This window comes from Engystomops pustulosus, chromosome 6 (assembly GCF_040894005.1).
Source record: "Engystomops pustulosus chromosome 6, aEngPut4.maternal, whole genome shotgun sequence".
NCBI classification, from domain to species: Eukaryota; Metazoa; Chordata; class Amphibia; order Anura; family Leptodactylidae; genus Engystomops; species Engystomops pustulosus.
The window spans coordinates 105,572,815-105,588,972 of record NC_092416.1 but is presented as its reverse complement, the minus strand read 5'-3'; the positions used below and the strand labels follow the sequence as shown (position 1 = coordinate 105,588,972).

General features: G+C 43.1%; 1 protein-coding gene across 1 annotated transcript in view; it reads left to right on the top strand.

Annotated features, from left to right (window-relative positions):
• Window positions 1-1,735: 1,735 nt before the first annotated feature.
• IL11 (interleukin 11) overlaps window positions 1,736-16,158 on the top strand; it is a 234,760-nt gene continuing 220,337 nt past the window's right edge. The window contains exons 1-2 of the mRNA XM_072113513.1: window positions 1,736-1,743; window positions 1,886-2,045. Coding sequence (XP_071969614.1) covers window positions 1,736-1,743; window positions 1,886-2,045 — 168 coding nt within the window. The remainder of the gene's footprint in view (window positions 1,744-1,885; window positions 2,046-16,158) is intronic.

Here is a 16,158-nt window from a genome sequence, read left to right as displayed (position 1 = left end):
CACATGTCACTCACAAAATTCTAGTCCAACGAAGGACAAGATTTAGCATAATAAACCTTTTGATTGGCTACAACTCGCCTCCAGCGCATGGTCGCTCCACCTGTCGGCAGGTGACATATAATCCACGCTGAATTGCGGCTCCCATATGCGGCGTTTTTCGGTCCGGAAGCCGGATCGTGACTCCCCCTAACTGTGAGTCTCCCACGTGAGACATGTCACATGAGCGAGTCTCGCTCCTTCTCTTCCAGATCATGTGATCCGTTGCTCCAGAAACGGAGCTCAGCATCACAGAGTCTCAGATGTAGGAGGGGTGTGAAAACCCGAGTGACAGGGAGACGGCCCGTTTGCGCTGAATAAGGGTTGAGAAGCCCGTAAGGTAGATAAATGCTTATACTAAACGCATCAAATGTGTGGCAAAGAGATGTACCTACATGGTATATTAACCCAACCGTGGATTAAAAACAACAAAGGTACAGTATACCTGACAAATAGTAATCACTTATTGCACAGTGCTTTACAAATTATTTTGCATTATTCTTAATAGAGAATACAGTACATGCACAGAAAAAGTCAAGGGATATTATCTTCATATCATCAGGTCATCTGATGGATATTATAAAAATACTCCAAAGTCCATTTTATCATTTAGGCCTGCTGGGCCCATGGCATTTGAGTGAATCACTTGCTCTCCGCCTGTAGAAGTAGACGGTGCCTATGCCCTCCTCTCTTGGGGGGCAAAACTGTTTCGATACCTGCAAATTTTAGGACCCCTGTATCACCTCCGTGAATCTCTCTGATGTGTTGTATCAACCGGGGGGCTCCTAGTCCTGATTTTATGGACGCTAAATGTTCTCTTACGCTCAAATACAGGTTCCTTATAGTCTTTCCAACATAAAATCTGTGGCAACTGCAGATGAGGACATACACAACAAAGCTGGTCTTACAGTTTATGAAACTTTGGATTTTTACATCCAAGCCTCCAAACTACACCATTTTTCCTCCCAAATTATGTGGGCAACATTTGCACTGTATACATCTAAAATTTCTTTGGGGTGAGCTTTTTTCCAACCAATTTTTATTATCTACACAAAACAATCTTTTCACCAGTTCGGATCTTATTGTCCTCCCTCTACTGAAGGTAACGAGTGGTCCTTCACCCGCTACCCTGGCCAGATCTTTATCATTCTCTATTAAATACTTTATTACTTTAGTAAGCAACTCCTAGTGCCATTTTTCAGGGTGACAGGTCCTCTTTTAGCCAAAGAAATAACAACTTCTGTATGCTAACTGACAGAATGCAAACACATGGGGGCTCATTTACTTACCCGGTTCTGCCGCGATCCAGCAGCGCGTTCTCCGACGAGGAATCGGGTCTTCCGGCGATTCTCTAAGGTCGTGCATCCAATGTCCACCAGGTGTCGCTGCTGTGCTGAAGTCCGCCGAGGTCCGCTGGAGTCCACCAACCTATTCCCGGTGCATCTGAGTGATTGATTTTGCATCACAATTAGTTTTTAGAATTCTGTGGTTTTTCAGAATCCCTTGGGTTTTCCAATGGCCACGCCCCCGTTTTCTGTCGCTTGAAAGCCGGTGCCGATGCGCCACAATCCGATCGCGTGCGCCAAAATCCCTGCGGAATTCATCGCAAATCTGAAAAATTCGGGAAACCCAGCGGGAAAAAAGCTATTTGGACCCTTAGTAAATGTACCCCATAGTTTCAGTTTCCATTGGTTGACAAATGGACAAGTAAAAAAAAAAAAAATCATTATAAAGGAATCAATGAAACCTGAAGCCTGCATTTCAAAATAACCTTATTTGACCATTAAACATTTTCTCCTTTGCCTATTTCTATATTATTTACAACTAAGCTTTTTGTCTTTTTAGGTAGATTCTACCAGGTAATTCTAACTATTTTCAGTATATGTGAAGGAATATGGTCAATTCCCTTTCTAAAGCCAAAGCCTTCAGAACCTAAATCAGAATTTGACAGTGTATTGAACATGGCAAAGCATCTTTTAAGTGACACCAAGCATCTTTACAACAACTTTGTAAGTGAATTTACTTTTTTCCATTGAATAAAATATAAATAAATGCGAGGGCAAAGAAACTTTGATTACCCATAAATTGTTATTATGAGGTTATTCTCTTCCAATGCAAAAATTTTAAGTCTTATTGTGATGTTCCGCACTGCCTGGAGTTACATAACGTTGCTTAAAGCAAATCTGTCACAAGGAATGCAATTTTTAGTAGTTCACAGGTTCCTATGCTTTTTTGCCCTTGTTATCATTCTAAATAATTTCAGTACTTTATAAAACTTTATTTCATGTTACCTGACTCCCTGAATACAGCATGTGGTGAGTCCTGGGGAGGCAGCAACAACAGCATAGCATAGGTTATTGGAACCGGTCACCAACTAAAAATGACATTCCTTGTAAAGTTTCACTTTAATATCTTTTTCACATATACCCCCTGGGTGCACGAGAAGTGGGAATGCGATCATCGGTGGAGCGCAGCAGTTGCTCACATATAAGGCTACCTAAGGCTACCTCAAAGGCTAGGAGACACCAGTCTGGTCTAAAACAGCAATCTATAATGTGATGCTAGACTGAAAACATGGACACATATATTCATTTACCATGATAAAAGAACAGCGCGCAAAACATTTGGATATTTAACCCAATCAAACAGTATCCAGGCGCTCATTGCTATTCAGGACCATTCCACATGGGAGACATAGGTAGGGAGAGGTTGCAGCCCATCATAGGGTCAGATAGGCAGGAACTTAAAAAAAAACAGCAGTTGTCCTTTTGAGGGCACTAAAGTAGAGAGAGGAGATTGAGGTCATTAGAGACGGGTGGAAATCTGAAATAATTGCCATTTTTAGGGCACTCTGAAGAACTGCATTAAGTTGATCTTTGGCTGCTATGGTGCAGGGATATTCTTATTACTAATAAACGGTTAAACAGAAAAAAACCAGACTTGAATATTAGTACTTACTGCATCATCCTCCAAAATCTTGATGGTCCTGTCTCTGTATAGTTTTTAGCACCCGAAAAATCATAAAGTTGATGTGAGAGCCAGACATCTTGCTTCTTTGTAGGTGACCAAATACATATTTTCCACCATAATTTGCAAATAACTGCACTGCTCTGAAGGAGATCTGCGGAATGGGTCTGGAGGAATGGGTCAACATAGCAGTAACAGTGTATGCCAACCTTGTGAAGACTACAGAAAAAGTTTAACCTCTGTCATTGCCAACAACATATATATAAAAAGATGATATATGTTGAGATGAACTTTTGTTATTGACCAAATACTTATTTTCCACCATAATTAGCAAATACATTCTTTAAAAATCCAACAATGTGATTTTTCATAATTTGCTTTCACATTTTGTCTCTCATATTGTCTAGAAGTTTGGCCCATCATATGCACATGCACTGCTCCTAAAAAAGAGCATTCCCAAAAAGTTGGCTTTTCAAATGCTACCATACAGGTTGGAGAAGACAGAAAGCTGTAAAGATCTGATGATGGATGCAGTTTGAACTTTTTGTTTTTATTGAATCTTGTATTCCTGGAACTTCCAAAACTTCAACCTTCAACTTTTCAATTCTATATTCCTAGAATTTGAAATTTTAAGTTTCCGTATTCCCAGAACTTGAAATTTTGACTTTCCATACTGCCAGATGACCTTTAACTTGAAAATTTTACATTCCGTATTACCAGAACTTGAGCTTGAAATTTTGACTTACCGTATTCCTTGAACTTGAAATTTTAACAATCCGCTTTACCAAAATTTTAAACACAGTGAGAGGAAGAGTGTCAGAGGATTAAAGTGGAAATGGAAAAACCTACATAAAAACTGGGTCTGACATAAAAAAGAGATTTAAGATAAAGCAATTATGTTTATATGACGTAAAGTCACACTGCTTTGAGAAAGTAAAGGAGGCAAATAACTGTTTTAAAAGTGACTAGAAAATGGAGGGGCAGGTATGAGGTAATAATTGAAATTTGATTTGTAATAAGGCTTGGGTTCTCAATATTCTAGACATAGAATTGATTTAAACCGATTCGACCTCTTACTAAATAAGAGGTCGGATTCTTGTTTCTTGTGTCCGGGCAGTCGGCCTTATTCATATGGGGGCAGGCCGACACCCCCCCAGCACGCCCCTGTCAGGGGGGACCTATAGGAGAAGCCGGCAGCATCGCATATATTAAAACCATTATAACAGGATTGTTGGCACAATAGTGCCTGTATAGCACTCAGGGAACTGGATTTCCTAACTTTTGCTCCAGTTTTCTGGCACCACAGTTGCAGCCAGGTTGTGCACCTTATTTATGATGAGGCCTTCACCTTGTCATACAATGTGCACATGCAGAACTGGGGTAGGGAAAGGAGTGTAACTACAGCCATAGCAGCTGCTATGGGGCCCACAGTGTAAGGGGGCCCCGGTATCTGACCTGACACATTAAAGAATGGAGGATGTGCACCATTATATACATATTATGCTGCACATTGAGCAGCATATTTTTCAGTGCATAAATGTGTGTATGTATGTAAGAGTGTATAAATGTGTGAGCATATAAATATGTATATTTTCTTGTTTGTCAATTCTGTTTTTATTGAATAATTAACATGACAGTACAGACTGTATGTCAGAAGAGACTTAAAAGCTATTGTGAATGAGACAGTGGTCTCAGAGTGTGAGGAGGCTGAAACTTTGTGGGTTGAAATTCAAAGCCAGAAGAGCTTTGAGAAAATTATTTTTGGTGTAATTAAGGAAATAGAGGGTCACCTATATAGATAAAAAACAGAGAGCGGGCTGCATAGGAGGGGACTGTAGTGATAATGGGAGACTTTAACCTTCCAAATATAAATTGGGGTCAGGGCTCTTCTTCGTCTGTGAAGGGGAGACATTTTATCAACTTTCTGCAGGATAACTTTATGGTGCAGCTTGTAGAAGATCCCACAAGAGGTGATGCATTGTTGGACCTTGTGATTTCTAACAATGCGGAGATTGTCCAAAATGTCAGTGTCCAGGAAACCGTTGGGAACAGCGATCATAATATAATTATTTTCCTCTTAAACTGTAAAAAGCAGAAACAGGTGGGAAATTCAAAAACTTTGAATTTTAAGAGGGCTTATTTTCAGAAATTCAGGGCTGCACTACAGGATATAGACTGGGAACAAATATTGTCAAATGATGATAATAATGTTAAATGGAAGAAATTCAAATCTATCCTGGGTCATTATACTTCTAAATGTATTCCAATAGGTAACAAATATAGACGGTTTACACCCCACTTGGCTTACAGCTACAGTTAAAAGAGCAATTAGTTATAAAAAGAGGGCATTCAAAAAATATAAATCTGACGGGTCAATTGAGGCTTTCAATACTTACAAAAAACTTACCAAAATCTGTAAAAAGGAAATCAAATCAGCCAAAATACAAAATGAAAGACAGGTGGCTAAAGATAGCAAAACAAATCCCAAGAAATTTTTTAAGTATATCAATGCAAAAAAAAGGGTCAGAACAGGTTGGACCCCTGAAAATGGGGCATCGGTGACTGGAGACCAAGAGAAGGCGGAGATACTTAATTGGTTTTCCAGCTCCGTTTATACGAAAGAACTTCTGACGTGGGTGGTGCCAATGTGGGTCATGCATCCTGTAACATACTAGACTGGCTGAATGTAGACATGATCCAAGCTAAAAAAAAAAATGTATACAAGGCTCCTGGACAAGATGGGTTACACCCCAGAGTCCTTAAAGAACTCAGTTCTTTTATTGCTGTACCACTGTCTAAAATCTTCTGGGATTCTGTAATTTCTGGTGTGGTGCCAAGTGACTGGTGCAAGGCAAATGTTGTGCCAATATATAAAAAGGGCTCTAGAATTAAAGGCCTGTAAGCTTAACTTCCATTGTGGGGAAAATACTGGAAGGGTTAGTAAAAGACTTTATACTGGAATATGTGACATCAAATAGTATAATAAGTGACAGCCAGCATGGGTTTACTAAGAATAGAAGTTGTCAAACTAACCTGATCTGCTTCTATGAAGAGGTGAGCAGATGCCTGGATGGAGGAGCTGCTGTGGATATTGTGTTCTTGGACTTTGCAAAGGCATTTGACACTGTCCCTTATAGACGCCTGATGGGTAAAATAAGGTCTATTGGTTTGGCAGAAATCATTTGCGATTGGATTGAGAACTGGCTGAGGGATCATATCTAGAGATGAGCGAGTATACTCGTCCGAGCTTGATGCTCGTTCGAGTAGTAGAGTACTCGGAACGGCTCGTTGCTCAGACGAGTATTTCCCCTGCTTGAGCATTTAAATAAGAAAAGACAGTGAAGAACAGTGAAGAATACAGTCAAAACAGTGAACACAGTGAACACAGGATCATTTAAGTGAAGAACACAGTGAAAGAACACAGTGAAGAACACATTGCAGATGTTCCGAACATCTGCTAACTTAGCCAAAGACACGAGCGGAACAGTGGAAGAGCGGAGCGGGGGCTGGAGGGCTGGAGCGAAATGGAGCGGGCATCACGGAGTGGAGGCTGGATCAGGCATGCAGGAGCAGAGGCTAAAGTGGAGCGGGTATGGAGGAGGGGGCTGGAGTAGTGGGAGGAGCAGTGCGGGCTTGGAGGACCGGCGGGGGCATGACGGAGTGGGCATGGAGGAGCGGAGCTGGGGCTGGAGCGGGCATGGAGGAGCGGAGCGGTGCTGGAGCAGGCATGGAGGAGCGGAGCGGGCATGACGGAGCAGGTATGGAGGAGCGGAGCGGGCATGGAGGAGAGGAGCGGGGTTGTAGCTGGCATGGAGGAGCGGGGACTGGATTGGGCATGGAGGAGCGGAGCGGGACTGGAGCGGGCATGGAGGAGCGAAGCAGGCATCACGGAGCAGGCATGGAGGAGCGGAGCGGGCATCACTGAGCGGACATGGAGGAGCGGAGCGGGAGCTGGAACGGGCATGGAGGAGCAGGGGCTGGAGCGAAACGGAGCGGGCATGGTGGAGAGGAGCGGGGGCTGAAGTGGCGGCTGGAGCGGAGTGGGCTGTAGCAGGACCAACAGTCCGACCCTGATCACATCACAGCCCAGCCCGAGCACAGAAAGAACAGTGAAGAACACATTGCAGATGTTCCGAACATCTGCTAACGTATTGCTACCTTACCACTAAAATGCTTGAGTGCTCGTTACTCAGGTCGAACATTTCCCGATGCTCGAGTGCTCGTATCGAATAACGAACCCCTTTGAAGTCAATGGGAGACTCGAGCATTTTTCACTGAAAGAACACATTGAAAGAACTCTAAAGAAGAACACATTGCAGATGTTTTCACTGAAAGAACACATTGAAAGAACACAGTGTAAAGAACACATTGCAGATGTATGGAAACGTCTGCAATGTGTTCTTCACACATAATGTTCTTCACATACTATTGTGAAGAACACCGTTCGGCGTGCATGTCTTCCGATAAGTTAGCAGATGTATGGAACATGTGCATGTGCAGTGTTCTTCACTGTGTTCTTTCAATGTGTTCTTTCAGTGAAAAATGCTCGAGTCTCCCATTGACTTCAATGGGGTTCATTATTTGATACAAGCACTTGAGCATTGGGAAAAGTTCGACCTGAGTAACGAGCACTCAAGCATTTTAGTGCTCGCTCATCTCTAATCGTATCCAGAGAGTTGTGGTCAATGATTCTAACTCGGAATGGTCACCAGTTAGAAGTGGTTACCTCAGGGTTCTGTGCTTGGCCCACAACTATTTAATATATTTATTAATGATATAGAGGTAGGCATGAAAAGCAAGGTTTAATCACCAGCGACGACGGGGCTTTTTTACTATGAGAACTGTCAATCTGTGGAATAGCCTGCCTCAGGCGCTGGTTACAGCAGGGACAGCAGAGAGCTTCAAGAAGGGTCTGGATGCCTTTTTACACGTAAATAACATTGATAGTTATGTTATATAGAATTATTTCCCCTAAATCCCTTCCTCATGCAATCCCTTCCCTTCCTTGGTTGAACTTTATGGACAAGTTTCTTTTTTCAACCATATAAACTATGACTTAAAATACACGCTCGTCATTTTGTGATTACCATTGGATTCACATATAAATATAAGACATGCAATAAAAATGCCTAGGACATCACAATTAGCTGCAGTTTGTTCTGATGTATTCACTTTTGCCACCAGTGCGTGACATTACAATTGAGCATTAAATTTGCTATGAGGCTATAAGGCTGTCATTAAAACAAATACAACAAACAAATAACAAAACAAATATCATAACAAATAACATGGGATAAAGTGTGGGAAAGTGGGTGGGGGGGGGTTGGGGATCCCTATCTATGCTATCCCTGGTTGTGCGTGGCTTCTTAACACTAATTAGATTCCTTTTAACTGCTGTTCGTAACAGTCGTTGTCTTAGTTTGCTTCTTCATGCTGTATATCAACCAAGGGGACCATAGTTTGTCGGGCATGTTCGGACCAGCTGGAAAGTTCCTCCATTTTACAGATCTGATTGACTTTTTCTCTCCAAATATCTAGTGTTGGTGTGTCAGTCCTTATCCAATATAGCGGTATCAGGGACTTTGCTGCTGCTAATAAATGTGTGTCTAGTTTGGTTGGGGTCAACCTCAGACCCCCTGGGGATAATCCTAAGCATATGAGGGGTAGGTCAATTGTTATGTTGGGAGAGCAGATTTATCCAATTTCTTTCTGTATGTCTAATCAGAACTTAGATATCTGGGGGCCCTACTACATCTCGAACATTGGCCCATTGGGTGAAGATCCCATCTCTGCAATACCTTTGGTGTTTTGTACCATCGTGCCAACAATTTAAAATGGTTCTCCCGTAATCTCACACATATAGAAAATCCATATGAGTGGTGGAGAATCCAATTTCTATCTTTGTCCGACAATTGAATACTCAGCTCCTCCTCCCACGCCGACAAGTACAAAGGGTTTAATTTAGTTCTGCTTGCCAACATGCAATCGTATATATACGATATGGTAGTAGCTTTCACTGTGCCCACTGCAGTTGCAATTTCAAATGGTGTGGCTGATCTAGGTTGACCATACTTCCTTATAAAAGCTTTACATGTGGACTGTAGCTGCAAGGTAATAAATTAAATTGGGCCTGAGTTTGGTAGTCAGATCTGCTTCTAACGGGTGCAGCGTCTTCTACAATAGCTCACTAATTGTCTAGTCTTCCAACGCTCCCCACCAATCAGAAATGTCCTTCCAATTTTATGACATTGTCATTGGGAGGAAGCACGCTGGCATGAGTGGTGAAGGGAATGGGGAGAGTTTGGTCTTAGAATTACCCTTATGCCAGATTTGTAATACGTGTTTTGTAGACACATTAATATCATCAAGGGCCTTACCCCAGGGTGGCGGAATCCACGCCCCATCTCTGACTAAGTGTCCCTCTGTTCCCTCCTCCTGAATTTGAGAAGGCCTTGTTCCCCTTGGTGACCTTATTGGAAGGATTCTGGAAATCTGAGCTGCTCAATAGTAAAGTTGGGTGTCTGGAAGTGCCAGGCAACCCTTCCTTTTTTTCATTATCAAAAGCGCATGGGCCTGCTTCTGCACGGATAATTGGAGAACAGTTTTCGCAGTTCTGTGAAAAACTTCCCCAGGACACTTATTGGGAGCATAGTTATTGGATACATTATCCTGGGAAATACACATACCTTCAGTACATTTTTCCTTTTTAACAGATGACAATATAGGCGGGAAATTTAATTTGTATACATTTTTGGGGTCAGCGAGTAGATTGATTCCCAGATATTTTATTGCTTCTGGTTCCATGAAAACGGGGAGAGGGATTTTAGGCCTTCAACAGTACAGGGGTTTACAGAAATATTAAGGATTTACGATTTTGTCAGATTAATTTTAAAATTTGCCAGTTGGTTGCATTTTTCAAACACGTTGCAGATTATTGGTAAAGCATCCCTAGGGTTAGTGATCAGAAAGACAGTAGTCCGCAAACGCCGCCAGATGAAATTTCTTAGTGCTTACTTGAAGTGGGTGTATGCGTGGCTCTTGTCTTATATACTGTGCCACCGCTTCCAGACTGAGGATAAATAGAGTCGGGGAGAGGGGGCACCCCTGTCTGGTCCTGTTGCTAATCTTAAAGGAGGAGGAAAGCACTCCGTTCACCTGAACCTGTGCCGTGGGGTTTGTGTACAATGTGTAGATTGCCATCACAAACACATCAGGAAAACCAAATTTCTCAAAAGTTTTTGCCATAAACTGCCAATCTACACAATCTAATGCTTTCTCGGCATCTGTGCCGAGAAGGATCAGAGGCGTTTTTGTTTCACGCATGTGGTGAATGGCCCTCAAGAGTCTTGCTGAGTTATCTTTCCCCTCCCGCCCTTTAACAAACCCTGACTGCTCTGGAGATATAATACCAGGAAGCAATGGCAACATTCGACAGGCCAGCAACTTTGCCCATATCTTTAAATATACATTGAGTAGCGAAATTGGTCTGTAGTTACCGGTTAGCTCTGGATCTCTGCCTTATTTATGTAATATGGCGATGTGGGCCCTTAACATGTGTGGATGTGGTGCCTTTCCCTGCAATAAAGCATTACACGCTTATGTCAGGTAAGGGAGGATGATATCATCAAGTTTTTTGTAAAACACTATTGAGAACCCGTCTGGGCCTGGGCTTTTACCCATTTGGTATGGAAGCAATTACTTTTTTCACCTCCTCACTTGTGACTGGCCTCATTAGGTCTTGCTTTTGTTTTTCAGTTAGGAGAGGTTCAAGTTATCTAAAAATTCCTTAATCTCTTCCACTCTGGATCCCCCTCTATGTTCCCCATCTGAAGATCTCAAATTGTAAGGCCCCTCATAATATTCGCAAAACACCCTTGCGATGTTATCAGACTTTTTTCTTGTTTTTGCTGTAATGCTAGTGACAAATGTATGAGCTTGGGCTTTCTTAAGGAGAGCTGACATTACTTTACTGCAACTGTCACCATGTGCATAAAACTTATGTTTGGCTCTCATGTAGATCTTTGCCGTTTGCACATTAGGCTCGTTCTTGAGTTGCTCTCGTATGTGCAGAAGTCAAAAGAGACTGGCGCGTGGTCTGAAATGGAGATAGCTGCTATAGCTGAAGAGCAAGCCAATTTGAGGTGCTGATTTTGCGTGAATATATAATCTAATCTTGAAAGGATCCGTGTGGACCAGAGTGGAAAGCAAAGTCTCTGGACTTCGGATTGTGGTGCCTCCATATATCTATCAGCAGCATGTCCTGGAGCACTATTCTAACTCTACGTAAAGCCATGAAGGATAGGGCTGAGTGACCTATGGATGAGTCCAATAGCGGGTCCAGGGTTATATTGATGTCTCCTCCCACTCCAAGTATAACTACCGAGAACTTAATTCACCTAAAATATTACAAAGCCATGTGCATTGCCCCTGGTTAGGGGCGTATATTGAAGTGAAAGTATACATTATACCCCCTATTATGCCTTGTATAAAAATTGCTCTTCCAACTGCGTCAACATATTTGTCTTTCATATCAAATGGTACACCCTTATGTATTCCAATACTGGTCCCTCTAGAAGCCCCCAAATATGTATATTTTCTGCTATGGGGCCCTGCCTCTCCAAGTTACGCCCTGGGTAGGGAGGCATCAAGACCAGCGTTGCAAACGCTGATCTTGATATATTCCCACCAGTGAGTTTATAACCAGTGTATATATGGGATAAACAAAGTGGAACAATTCTTTCTATCAAAACCATGGACACCACAACTCACAGACGCCATTATAAGCCACTGTGGTCTGCTAGGTACTGCTGGTACTTATGACATAAGGGATTCACACTGCTGACATGGTGTTAGTAACCATGACAGCAGTGTAAGGCCCCTTGTGTGGCAGATACCAGGCAAGCACAGGCCAGCTGCAGAAGAGGAGCCCAGAGCACTCCTTACCCCCCCCCCCCCCTCATAGAAAGAAAAGCAACCACGGTCGCAATCAGGCAATAGACAGGGCATGTCCTGGCGCCCAGATGAGTTGAGACAAAGTGTGCTCACCATGACCAGTGCCATAGTAAGTGCCATAGCCACAGTAAGTTCAGATAAAGCTAGCAGTTTAACAGTGCTTTTACTGGAGCAGGGCTAGGGAGCTGCTTACTTTAGTACACACACTCTGCCTGTGTACACTCAATGCTGTGGCAATGTCATCACGCGAGAATAGCATCATAGTGTATGCGCAGGCATGTGTGGATGTGTCTCTAACTTCACTGCTACACTGAAAGCCAAGAAAGAAGCCACTGGGTCCCCAGAGCCCAAGAGAGTTTTTTCTTTAGTGGCTGCTGGTCATGAAAATTACTCGAGGCTGGTGGTCATGTTACTAATTACTGGGGGCTGCTGATCAAATGAATTATAATGCGGAGGGGCTGCTGTTCAAATGAATTATAATGATCATGGTCACAGGGGTTACTGGAAAGGAATATTATAAATGGGGTCTTCTGGTCAGATTAATTATAATAGGTCACTGCTGCTGGTTAGTATATTTATTACTGGGGGCAACTGTATTCTAATTGGAGAGGGGGCTACTGAACTTGGTAGTAACTAACAGGTAGAAATGCTGAACTTTATATTAATAGAAAAGTGGGTTGCTATGCTACATATTATTTAATGGGGGCAGGTGCTGGGGCTGCAGATAAATAAGTGAGGGAGCATTGCTGTACAAAACAATAAATAAGGATGTTAAGTGTAGAAAAATGAGTGGGTGCCGAATATAAATTAGAACTTTAGCTTTAACCCCTTCCCACATCTTGATAGCCGCAATGGCGCTAACATAGTGACCACAGTGTCAATAGGGCATTACTGAGACAATCACCACCCTCATGCAGGGCACAGAGCATGGAGGCATCGATAGTTGCCATGTCAACCTTGAGATCTGTGCTTATTGCATGAACAGTGCTAATATAAGCCAATGCAGAATCCTTAATGCTAGGACACATTAGTATGCAAGTCATCAAATGATCAATTGTTCATATCCTACCCTGGGACAAAATAAAACAGTAAAAAAGTGCAATTAAAAAGATTATAAAAAAAAAAGTCCCATCCATATAAAAATCAAATACAACATAAAAAATCATATTGGGTATCGCCACATCCATAACAACCAGTACAATAAAATAAAATTGTCACTGAACCCGTATGTTGAACGACATGAAAAAATGCAAAAAACCTAAAAATTATGAAATTTTCGCATCTGACCTCATAAAAACAGCATAAAAAATGATCAAAAAGTAACATTAAACCCAACATAGGAAAAAGAACAGCTTTTCCTGCTAAAAACAAGCCCTAAAAAAGCTCTGTAAATTAAACAAAAATGTTATACCCATACATACGAACTTGTCACAAAATGAGTTCTATATTCTGCAAAACAAGTTATCCAAAAAGGCTGTATAAATGGGGTATCACCATAATCGTGATGACTAGAGATGGGCAAATTTTTCAAAAAAATCAATTTGCTGAGTTTGCTGAATTTTTCGACAAAATTTGTTTCGACCCTAATCGAATCATGTCGAATCACGTTAAAAAACAGGTATTTCCTGGCTGCAGAGAGCCTGTAGGGTGTTGTAGAATGTTGTGCCATGCTCAAATATGCATAGGGAGTATGGTTTGGTCTTCAGACAATCCTCTGTTTTACTATGACACTTACAAGACAGCCGCAACTCTTAGAATCACTTCACTTTTCAATTCCATGGGCACATACAGGGGCCAAATTGACCAAATAAGTGAAGTGGTAACGCAGCCTGACAAGGTAACGTCTGTGCCAGCTCGAAAAGGCCTGAGCTGAGGGCCAAGATCCCAATATAACAGCAAAGAGTGAACTCTTTTTACACTGACATCAGATAATTCCATAGATTCCGACAGAACTTCTTATGTTAAACGCTGATACATGTAGAAAGAGTGAAGAGGGTGTTGCAGTAATTTTGCATTGACGTCACTGATTATTTTGCCCTTTTTTTCATCTGTCAGTTTGCGCTTTCAATTGGTCAATAATCCATCAGTATTGCTAAAGCCAAAGACAAACAGGAGTTGATCCGAAACAGACATGACCAGTAAATGGGATATTTGTATGTCCTCTGTGTTCTGTATCCACTCCTGCTTTTGGCTATCAATCCTGAGGCTTTTCATCCTTCTGGCAGATGAAATGAAGGGGAAAACCAAACATAGTGGCAACGTCATAGAGTGGTGGAGGATGAAAACAGCATTATGGAAATCACAGGGTGTTCAAGGGAGACAGCGGTCAGTTGGCAGCAGCATGAGTAGGTGACAGAGTGGCAAAATTACAAATTATGGAGGTGGCCGCAACAATGACAGAGTGGGGAGGTTGCGGCAGCAGCATGAGGTCAGAGAGTGGCACAATGACAAATTCTGGAGGTGGCAGCAACATAGTAGGTCATGGTGTGGCACAATGACAGAGTATGGAGGTGGCGGCAGCGGCAGGAGGTCAGAGAGTGGCATGACAAATTCTGGAGGTGGCAGCAACATGGTAGGCCACAGTGTGGCACAATGACAAAGTGTGGAAGAGGTGGCAGCAGCAGCAGGAGGTCAGATAGTGGCACAATGACAAATTCTGGTGGTGGCAGCAACATGGTAGGCCACAGTGTGGCACAATGACAGAGTGTGGAGTTGCTGGCAGGAGCAGCAGCGGCAGCAGCAGCAGAAGGTCAGGGAGTGGCACAATCACAGTGTTTGTAGGTGGGCGGCAGCAGTAGCAGCAGCATGAGGCCAGAGTGTGGCACAATGACAAATCCTGGTGGTGGCAGCAACTTGGTAGGCCACAGTGTGGCACAATGACAGAGTGTGGAGGTGCTGGCAGGAGCAGCAGGAGGTCAGAAAGTGGCAAAATGACAGAGTGTGGAGGTGGGTAGCAATTACAGTCCCTGGTAAAGATGGTGGGAGGCAGATGGAGCAACTGGCACAATAATAGAGTGTGGAGGTGACATCAGCAGCAGCAGGAGCCGACAGAGTGGCACAATGATATAGTGTGAAGGTGGCATCAGCAGCAGGAGCTCACAGAGTGGCACAATGATAGAGTGTGGAGGTGGCACAGCAGCAGCAGGGACCCACAAAGTGGCACAATGATAGTGTAGAGCTGGCAGCTACCTGGTAAGCCATAGAGTGGCACAATGATAGAGTGTGGAGGTGGCGGACAATTCCAGTCCCTGGTAAAGATGGTAAGAGGCAGATGAAGCAACTGGCAGCAGATGTGTGGCATCAGGTGGGTGGCAGCATCAGAACAGTGGCTGAGGCACGTAGTTAGAATCCAGACTCATTTCTCAACGTTTGGAGGCGTCATGGCTGATTTAATCTGATGCATAAGGCATTGGTGAGTTGAAATCCGGGCCGATCCAAGCCTGATTCATCTTGACAAAGGTCAGTCTCTCCACATTATGGGTGGACAAGTGGGTTCTCCTTGGGTAACTATGGTCCCCGCCGCACTGAACACCAGCTCTAATGCGTGTGGCATTAGAGCGGGAGTTCAGTGCGGCGGGGGCCATAGTTACCCCAAGGAGAACCCACTTGTCCACCCATAATGTGGAGAGACTGAACTGGCCGGGCAGGACAGCTTCTCCACTGCAAACTCCGCAAGTTGCGGCCACACATCAAGTTTGGCTGCCCAGTAGTCCAGGGGATCCTCTACCTGGGGTGGTAGAGTGCTGTCCAAGTAGGCCACCACCTGGTGCAGATATTAAGATACCAGAGGCAGCGACCCTAGTACAATTAGAGCCAAGACGTTGAAACCTGAAGGCCCCGCTGTGGGCCCCCCACTCCCCCTTTTTTCCTCACTCCATATCTACTGTGAAGGTATCACCCGAGGCACCGTCCTTTTGTCTGTTGTTTTGTTTTATAAAGGCCGGAACACCCAAAAATACCACGACGGTCAAGTGGAATGAACAAACGGAAGAGAAAAATATATCTATATAACCAGAATGGGTGGCGCTGACTCTAAGTACTATCTTTTACTGGAGTGTCTACATCAATGATGCATCAATTGACTCTTCTCCAAAGAAATTATAAAATTTTATTTATTCATAAAAGGTAATAAAATTTCCAAAATGATAAAATGAAGTAACTTACAATTCAGTGAAATAAGTCATGTCTTTGTGACACGGACTG